Consider the following 10,398-nt stretch of genomic DNA (forward strand, 5'->3'; position numbering starts at 1 on the left):
TGCATCCGAAGTGTAGAAATCCAGGGGTTATGAATATAACCTTGGCTCTTTGAGGGAGAACACAAGACATCCCCTTGTATGGGATATTGTTCCTTGAGCATGTTGAGGGATTAAAAAAGGTCTTCAGCTGGGAAATGCTCAAGAAGCGATATCTCAGGGTGATGTCGAAGTGCTTCGACCGAAAGAGAAGTACCTGGGGACATAGGTATGAAAGACACTGTTTGTACCATTTTCACGGATGTTCAAATTTAATCTGCACAGTTAAGGCAAAAGCCCAGCAAAGACAATCCCATCTTCCTCCCAACGGATTCAAAGGCCGACTGGAAACTGGCCAAGATCTTCGTCCGAAACGCAGAGTTTGCCGTTCACGAGGTTGACTTTCACCTGCTGAGAACTCACCTGCTGGCGGAGGTGTTCACCGTGGCCACACTGCGCAATCTTCCCTCTCCACACCCTCTCTACAAGGTACTGAATCTGTCCCGCATGAGTTGGTTTGACATGTGAACAGTGAGGGCTCATAGAAAAACAGGGCCATCTTTGAGAGAGAGAGAGAGAGAGAGTCAAAAAATTTTACATTTCAAAACTCACATTCATACACTCACATTCAATCATTACATAATAAAATTAGAACATATAAACCCACATATGTATATAAGAAAAAAATTAAATTCAGAACTATCACATCATCATAAATGGTGCATAAAACCTCATTAACACACCATATTTCAATAAAACTCCTGACATCATTTACAATATTATAATACGCATACTCCAGTTTAAGCCTTCCTGCCACTAATCTCCTAAACATAATTTCAGGATCCGTAGATGCAAGTTGTAAGCCTTTGTGTTAGGGTTAGGTTAACGCTTTGTTCTTCCTAGTCTTCCACACTGACGATTTTGCAGTCCCAAATCAGATATCTTAATAAACACACTTTCTTCCTCATCAAAAATCCACACTTTAACCCTCCAATGAACCCTTTATTCGGAAAAATCCTTGTTAAATTCCCTGAACCATTTCTTAAGATGTTTAAAGAGACTTAGTAGTCTTGCACCTCTTAAAAACAAATGTTCCAAATCCTCCTCTTCACCACAAAACCTACATTCCCCACCCACTGCTGGTCTGTAGCTATTGCCCTGTGAATAATCCTCCATTGTAAATCAGCTGTTCGCTTCTCCACTGGAGGTCTATACAGTGCTCTCCATCTGTCCCCCACGAGGAACTCTGGTGTCAACAGTCCTGGCCACCCAGAGGCTTTTACTCTACTGAGTGATTCTTGATGTATGACCTTCACTGTGATGTAATATATGGCCTTCTTTGATGTAGACTCAAAAAGTTCTATTTATCTTTGGGAATCCTTTCTCATCGTTTTCCTCCCTTGCGATGATCTCTCTGTAGCTGCTTGGTATTACATTAAAAATGTACTCCATCAGTTTTGCTGTAAGTCTTAGTGACTGTAATCCGGTCACCTCTCTGAGGGTCTTTGCTGATCTCCATCCATTATTGTCCAAAAGGTGCCCTAGATTTACAATGTTATCCCTTAGTAAGCATGTTCATATACTCAAAGAAGATAACATCCTTGTCTGGATAATTGAATTAAAAAACTAGGGTTCTTCAGTGACCCAGTGTCCTTGAGGATCAATGATGATGATGATGATGATGATGATATATACTTTATTTATCCCGAGGGAAATTCAAATATCCAGTAGCATCCGAAAAAAACATATGAAAACATACATGCATACATTTAACCTATAAAAATAAAATTTAAATAAATTAACTTAACGTATAACACAATAGCCATAAAAAAACTTAACTTTTAACACTGTAACCACAATAAACAAAAACAATGAAAAGTACAAGATATAGAGTGCAGAGGAAGGTAAAAATTATCAAGTCAATTTGTCTATTGTCCACATTGCCCTGACTTTGATCTGTTGTGCAGTCTGATGGCCAATGGGACGAAAGAGTTTTTAAGTCTGTTAGTGGAGCTGGGACAGCAGTCTGCCACTAAACACACTCCTCTGTCCGATGAAGGTGCTATGCAGAGGGTGGTGGGCATTATCCAGAATGGACAGCAGTTTGTCCAGGGTCCTTCTTTCTGCCACTGTCACCAGATAGTCCAGTTCTGAACCCACTACTGAGCCAGCTCTCATTACCAGTCGGTCCAGTCTACCAGCGTCTCTCTTCTTGCTGCTTCCTCCCCAACAAACTGCAGCATAAAAGAGGACGCTGGCCAAAACAGACTGGTAAAACATCTGCAGTAGTTTTTTGCAGATGTTGAAGGACCCCTGCCTTCTCAGGAAATACAGATGGCTCTGCCCTTTCCTGCAGAGAGAGTCCATATTTGCAGGGCCGTTTGAAGGAATTTGGGGGCCCCAAGCAAAATGGACATAGAGGCCCCCCGACAACCCCCCCCCCACACACACACACACGCAAAGCCTACAGGAACCACAGCATAGCCATACAGTTTAAGTTCACCTGCACTTTATTTTAAAAAAAAAATAAAAAAAAGTTTACAGTGCAAATACTGCTTGAAAAAATAGTTTGGTGGGAATTCAATAGTGATTTGCACTGTTTTTTTTTTTTTTCTTCTAATAATATGACAGCACAAACTTAGTTTAAACTCTGGGCTGTGCAGGAAATCAGCTATAATTATAGAGCTTTTGGTACCTTGTGCTTTATAGAGGAAAAATCAGCACTGAGAAGTGACGCATCTGTTGATGTTGAGGATGAAGTTTATGGTGTAGCTGGGAAATAATTGAAACAAAAATCTGAAATTACCTATGAAGTACGTTTAACCATTTCACTATTAGCATATTGAAAGAGGTCACTATTACCAGTTCAGGGGTGCGTTAAATGAACAACTTTTTTTTTTAAATGCATAGAATGCAATGCATACATAAAAAAAAAAAAAAAAAAAAAAAAAAAAAAAAACATTTAATTATTAATAATTGTTTCTCTGTCTGTACTTGTACTTTGAACAATGACAATAAAGTTGACAGATGAATTAAGTGCATTTAAGTGCCATTCAGGTGGGTTTTTAAATAAAGCATTTTCTGAGATGCACATTAAACACCAAACATTAATTTATCTTTTAATTATTGAAAATTAAGCAAACTAAAGTTTTTGTTAAGAGCAGTTCTGTAGATGTTGTTCATGTGTTCACATCCTTATTTAGTGAGATATCAGATCTGCGTTTTCCTTATCCCGTTAAAAAAAAACATATTACAGTAACCATATTCCTTCCGTTCGAAAAAAAAAAAGCAGAGATCACTTGACTTGGTTGGCCTGCTGCTGTCGACAACTGAGAGGGGCCCCCTTGAGGGGAATCCCGATAACAGTGTCATTACACGTTACTGCATTGACGATCAAAGGGGCGCTCACACAGTGTCGTTGCATTTTATTCTTAACCAGTCGTTGTCTTGGGGCCCCAGGTCAGCTCGGGGCCCCAAGCAATTGCTTGGTTTGCCTGCCTTGTTGCGACGGGCCTGCATAAAGAAATCAAAAACAGATATCCTCACAGCGCCCTCTCCTGGTCCAGATGTGAGTAGGCCCTGTGGAGCAGATAGAGGATAGCATCCTCCACGCTCATCTTCTCCTGGTATCCAAACTGCAGTGGATCTTGTGCATGGTGAACCTGAGGTCTGAGGACATGGAGCAGCAACCGTTCAAAGGTCTTCATGATGTGTGATGTCAGTGCTACCGGTCTAAAGTCACCCGGCTCCCTGGGGTGTTTTTTCTTGGGAACCGGGATTAGACATGAGGTCTTCCAGAGCACTGGGACCCTCCCCAGCTGCAGACTCAGATTAAATGCATGCTGGATTGGCTCCCCCAGTTCAGCAGAACATGCTTTAAGCATCCTTGGACACACTCCATCCGAGCCCACTGCTTTCCTTGGTCAGAGCCTCCTCAGCTCTCTGCTCACCTGATCCTTGGTAATGGTGATGGATAGGGGTGTTGAACTGTCCATATGTGTGGAGGGTGTGTGTAGTCTATGTGGTCTTGAATGCTTTCTTCTTCCTATTCAGGATGTCTTTGACATTACTGGTGATCCACGGCTTGTTATTAGGGAAGCAGCGTACAGTTCTAATGGGGACCACAAGTCCATGCAGAAGTTCAGGTAGTCAGTAGTGCAGTGAGTGACCCCCTCGATGTCCTCGCCATATGCTTCCTGCAGAACGCTCAAATCTTTACACTCAAAATCTCTCAGAGCCTCTGCTTCCTCAGGAGACCATTTCCTGAAGGAGCGTTTGGTCGTGGGCTGTCTCTGGATCCGTGGTTTGTACTGTGGCGTGAGCAGAACCAGGTTATGATCAGACTTTCTGCATCACCTCCAGAACTATTAGAGTGCTTCCTAATCAGAAGCCTTGGTTCAATGCGGATGTGCGCATCAAAATTAGAAACCGGTGTACAGCCTTCACGACAGGAGATATCATGGAATACAAGCATTCCCGATATGAGCTCCAAAAATCCATCAGAGCCGCCAAGAGATGCGGTCTCAGATCAATAGCATCACTAGGGCCTGCAGCCTCCTCACTGTTCTGAGGTTTATGTGGACACGCCATCCTTTTATGGCCCACATCGCCACACTTAAAACACTTCATTTTGGTCCCTTAAAAAGTGGGATGTACATATACAAACTGTTGTAATTCCTACACCGTTCACCTGATTTAGATGTAAATACCCTCAAATTAAAGCTGAAAGTCTGCAGTTAAAGCACATCTTGTTCGTTTCATTTCAAATCCATTGTGGTGGTGTATAGAGCCAAAAAGATTAGAACTGTGTCGATGTCCCAATATTTATGGACCTGACTGTACTTATACACACACACAAACACACACACACACACACACACACACACACACACATATATATATATTTGAAATTTTATTGTTGAGGATAACCCCTTGAGATGAAGCATCTCGTTTTCAAGGGGGTCCTCGAGACAACATAGAAATAATACAGCACATATACATTCATACACACAAAAGCTCTCCCTCATCCCACCTCATCCGCCCCTCATACATATAAATATGGAATGACAGTACAAGGATAGGACATATGTATCTTAAATATGTATACATTCGCACACCTAAACCCATAATCACATTTAAAGAAATAATAAAAAAAAAAAAAAAAACGTCAAAAATGAGGAAAACATTTACAGCAACAATTTGCTTGCAGGTAAACAAAAAGAGATGTTTTGAAGGAACACAGGGAAGTAATTGATCTTAGAGACCCTGGCAGACTATTCCATTCTGAAGGGGCTTTAAATTTAAATGCACGTCTACCACTCTCCTTGAGAATATTGGGCACAGTAAAGAAGAAATATTCAGTATGTCTTAATCTATAGCTGGGTCTATAGGGAATTAAGTATTCCTTTAGGTAAGAAGGATAATCATAATGCACACATTTAAAAATGACCTGATACCAGTGATACTGTCTTCTGGCCTTTAGTGACAATAATTTCAGTGAGTCATACATTTCACAGTGATGAGTGGTAAATGGGCATCTTAGCACAAATCTACATATATTATTGAAAATAACATTCAATACTTTCAAGTTTGTTTCTGAGGTGTTTTGATAGACAACATCCGCATAGTCTAGTATGGGAAATATTAACTGCGACACAATTCGTAACCTAATCCTTTGAGTAAAACAGTTAATAGAGCGAAACAATATTCGCAAGTTACAATTAATCTTTTTTACAACAGAATTGATATGACATCTAAAAGAGAGTTGTGAGTCAAGCCATATGCCCAAATATTTAAGTTCATCAACTTGTAATAGTTGAGTACCGTCTAAAAATCTGAGTGACAAATTGTTAACTTGATTCTGTGTAGCTGATCTGGTGGGGAAGAGTATACTATATGACTTTTTTTTATTCAATAAGAGATGGTTAAATTGGAACCAAAGTTGAATAGTATTAAAGTTAGTTTGCAGTGAGGATTGAATCTTAGAAACAGACTTATTGGATGTATAAATCACTGTGTCATCTGCATATAGATGAATACAACAGTCTGAGCAAGTTAGAGGAAGGTCATTAATAAACAAAGAAAATAAGAGAGGCCCTAATGAGGAGCCTTGAGGAACACCTTTCTCCATTATTAAGGACTGCGATACACATCCATTAACATAAACACGCTGACTTCTACAATGGAGATAAGAATTAAACCAAAGAAGAGAGTGTCTAGACAGGCCTATTGCATATAATTTGTCAAGAAGCAAATAGTGATCGACCATATCAAAAGCCTTAGTTAGATCTATGAATATTGCACCGGTTGACATATTATTATCTAGAGAAGATGAAACATCGTTGGTAAATTTTAGAAGAGCAGTAGTTGTAGAAAAGTTTGGTCTGAAACCAGATTGATTTGGTGACAAAATAGAGAATTCATTAATATATTTAAATAATTGTTTGAATACTAGTTTTTCAAACACTTTTGCTATACTACTGATGATAGAGATAGGTCTATAGTTATTGAGATCAAGTGCATCACCACCCTTATGTATTGGTGTAACTCTGGCAGATTTCCACATTAATGGAACCACAGAAGTGGATAAGGATAAATTAAATAAATCTGATAGGGGAAATGCCAATACATGAGACGCAAGCTTGATAAACTTGATCTCCAGACCGTCAGGATCAGTACCATTACCTAACTTTAGTTCGGAGATTGCCTGTTGAACGTCAGTAGGATTTATAGTAGCAAATGAAAAGGAACTGTTAGGCTCATCTACCAAACTAGAGAAGGAAGAATAAGAAAATTGTGAGCTACAAATAGAGGAGAAATGTTGGTTGAAGGCATTGGTAACCGCGGAAGGATCACTGATAACCTCATCATTAACTATAATTTTGGTAGCAGTGGTTTTAGTGGACTTGTTTAATAATGCATTAAGACTTTTCCAGAACTTCTTAGGATTATTTAAACTATTAGACAAGGAGTTTTTGTAGTAATTTGATTTAGCATTTCTAGTTTTTGTCGTACACGCATTTCTTAATTGTTTATATACTGCCCCATCTACTGGGTCCTTTGACCGGCGGTACTTGTCCCATGCCTTATCTCTTTGTTTAAAAAGATTTAATAAGTCTGCATCAATCCATGGTAAGTGTCGGCCCTTAACCTTTATTGATATCCAAGGAGCATGTTTATCAATTACTTTAAGAACTTCCGTATAAAGAAAATTCCAAGCATCCTCAACAAATGGAATAAGATTAAACCTATTCCAATTTATATCTAATAAATCTTGGATAAAAACATCTGTGTTAAAATATTTGCTCTGTCTTACCCTAATCACTTTGGGTGGTAAACGAAGTAATTTAATTTTCCACACACAGAAAACCATTGAATGATCACTGAAGCAATCTGAAAGAACACCAGAATCAGTAATTCTATTAGAGTGGGTGACCAAAATCCAATCCAACAAAGATTTGGATCTGTGGTCAACCCGAGTTGGTTCACTAATTAGTTGGGTCAGATTTAAACTTTCAATATAATTCCTATCATTTATAGATGACCGTTCTAACCAGTTAATATTGAAATCGCCTAGAATAATCATCTCGTTTGAGCTACCCACAGATTTAATAGTATTACCTATGCACTGTATTGACTCTGAAGGGGAGTTTGGGGGTCTGTAGATATTCCCTATAATCAACTGTTTGTTTACATGAAAACTAATTTTAACGAAAAGACATTCAAAGTATACAGGATTTTCCTTAGGGGATATTAACTCAGATAATAAAGTTGAAGAGACATAAGTGGCTACGCCTCCTCCACGAGTGCTCCTATCAGCTCTATACAGAACATAACCATCCAGTTTAATTTCCTCATCTAATATATTATTATTCAACCAGGTCTCAGACAGTGTGATAACATTAGGTTTATTATAGACAAGCCAGGCCCTTAAAAGATCAATTTTATGTGACAGACTTCTTATGTTCAGGTGGATAACAAATAAGCCTTTACCCATGTTAACTATTCAGAGCATGAAAGAACAGGTTGACTGGGGTGGGGTTGGAAGAGCAACATACACATAACCACGCATAACATACACACACACACTCACACACACACGCACGCGCTCTAGCGCACGCGAGTACAATCATAGACCAAATAGGCCAAAACATAACAGAATACAGATGCAGTCTGCTAAGTTTTTTACTTGAATTACATGAGGTGAGAAAAAAAAAATAATATTAGATAACTTTTTCCTTCACAAACAATCATCTGAGTCAAACTGACTTCCAGACATTGATGGTAGGCTATATATGAATACATTGACCGATCTCATAAAGAATAAAATAAGATATGATAACAAAATATAACAAAATTGAACTAATCGGCCTGAGAGATAGATGACTCACTTCAATAAATGTGAGCCTTTCATGCCACAAATGACAACAGCAACAGAGTCAACTCAAATAATATTTTTCCTGGGTTAAACGAAACAATCAGTCATTCTGAGATTGAGCCTCGAAATCCCGAAGAAAGGACTCAGCATCTCCAGGACTTTTAAACAGGATTACTTTGCCCGCTGCAGTAATCCTCAGTGTGGCAGGATATTGGAGAGAATATTCCATCTTCAGTTCTCGGAATTTCTTCTTGATAGCATCAAATTGACGACGTTTTTGAGCAATGCCGGCACTGAAATCAGGGAAGATGTGGACGCGGTTGCCTTTGTACTTTAGTTCCTTCTTCTCACGCGAAAGGCGTAATATTAATTGTTTATCCTGGAGGCTAAGAAATTTCACGAGGATTGGCCTTGGCCCAACTTTCAGCTTATTCGTTTGTAGCGTGGTGGGAAAACGGTGGGCTCTCTCGATAACTGGGGGAACCATAAAGTTCTCTTTCCCCAGAAGTAACTGAATAAGCTCTCTCATGAAGCCAATGATGTCCTGACCCTCCGATTTTTCCGGAACATGCACAAAACGCAAGTTATATGCTCTACTGCGATTCTCTGCATCCTCGACTTTATCACGCAGGTAAGAGTTTTCAGTTAATAATGTTTTCACATACTTTTGAAGTTCCGTTACGTTGTCTTCATTTGTGCTTACTCTTTGTTCAAGTTCAGACACATGATCACCAAGTGTGGACAGTGAGCCTTGTATTGTTTGTAAGCCCGATTGGATATTATCCATTTTCGCGTCAAAGTGAGAGAACATATCAATTTTCAGTTGCTGTATAGCGTCCCAGATTGATTGATTTGAAATCAGTGTTTGATCCATGATGAACTCAAGACACGCAGATCACAGGTTTGAGTAATGGAAGTGCAACAGACAAAGTTTCTTTGCAACAAGCAGAGGTTCAACTCGAGGTTCAACTCGTATTCAGTTAGCAGGATTATGTTTAAGGACATGAAAGGACACAATGGTATAATTTAGCAGACTACACCTGACACGCGTGTTGCTCACTCCGCCATTTCCGCCATTTTGATGTTGCCGTCTACAGCTGGTTACATTCTGGTTAGTCACATTGTACTGCTATTATTTTGAACAATACTGTATATATATATATATATATATATATATACATATACATATATACATATATACATATACATATATACATATTTATATATATATATATATATATATATATATATATATATATATATATATATATACAGTATTGTTCAAAATAATAGCAGTACAATGTGACTAACCAGAATAATCAAGGTTTTTCGTATATTTTTTTATTGCTACGTGGCAAACAAGTTACCAGTAGGTTCAGTAGATTGTCAGAAAACAAATGAGACCCAGCATTCATGATATGCACGCTCTTAAGGCTGTGCAATTGGGCAATTAGTTGAATTAGTTGAAAGGGGTGTGTTCAAAAAAATAGCAGTGTGGCATTCAATCACTGAGGTCATCAATTTTGTGAAGAAACAGGTGTGAATCAGGTGGCCCCTATTTAAGGATGAAGCCAACACTTGTTGAACATGCATTTGAAAGCTGAGGAAAATGGGTCGTTCAAGACATTGTTCAGAAGAACAGCGTACTTTGATTAAAAAGTTGATTAGAGAGGGGAAAACCTATAAAGAGGTGCAAAAAATGATAGGCTGTTCAGCTAAAATGATCTCCAATGCCTTAAAATGGAGAGCAAAACCAGAGAGACGTGGAAGAAAACGGAAGACAACCATCAAAATGGATAGAAGAATAACCAGAATGGCAAAGGCTCAGCCAATGATCACCTCCAGGATGATCAAAGACAGTCTGGAGTTACCTGTAAGTACTGTGACAGTTAGAAGACGTCTGTGTGAAGCTAATCTATTTTCAAGAATCCCCCGCAAAGTCCCTCTGTTAAAAAAAAGGCATGTGCAGAAGAGGTTACAATTTGCCAAAGAACACATCAACTGGCCTAAAGAGAAATGGAGGAACATTTTGTGGACTGATGAGA

At 38.9% G+C, this 10,398-nt stretch overlaps 1 protein-coding gene across 1 annotated transcript in view; it reads left to right on the forward strand.

The window, feature by feature from the left end:
• LOC128013818 (hydroperoxide isomerase ALOXE3) overlaps window positions 1-10,398 on the forward strand; it is a 50,162-nt gene that overhangs the window by 10,731 nt on the left and 29,033 nt on the right. The window contains exon 10 of the mRNA XM_052596991.1: window positions 262-465. Within this exon, the coding sequence (XP_052452951.1) occupies window positions 262-465 (204 nt within the window). The remainder of the gene's footprint in view (window positions 1-261; window positions 466-10,398) is intronic.

The sequence above is a fragment of the Carassius gibelio genome, chromosome B25 (assembly GCF_023724105.1).
Source record: "Carassius gibelio isolate Cgi1373 ecotype wild population from Czech Republic chromosome B25, carGib1.2-hapl.c, whole genome shotgun sequence".
NCBI classification, from domain to species: domain Eukaryota; kingdom Metazoa; phylum Chordata; class Actinopteri; order Cypriniformes; family Cyprinidae; genus Carassius; species Carassius gibelio.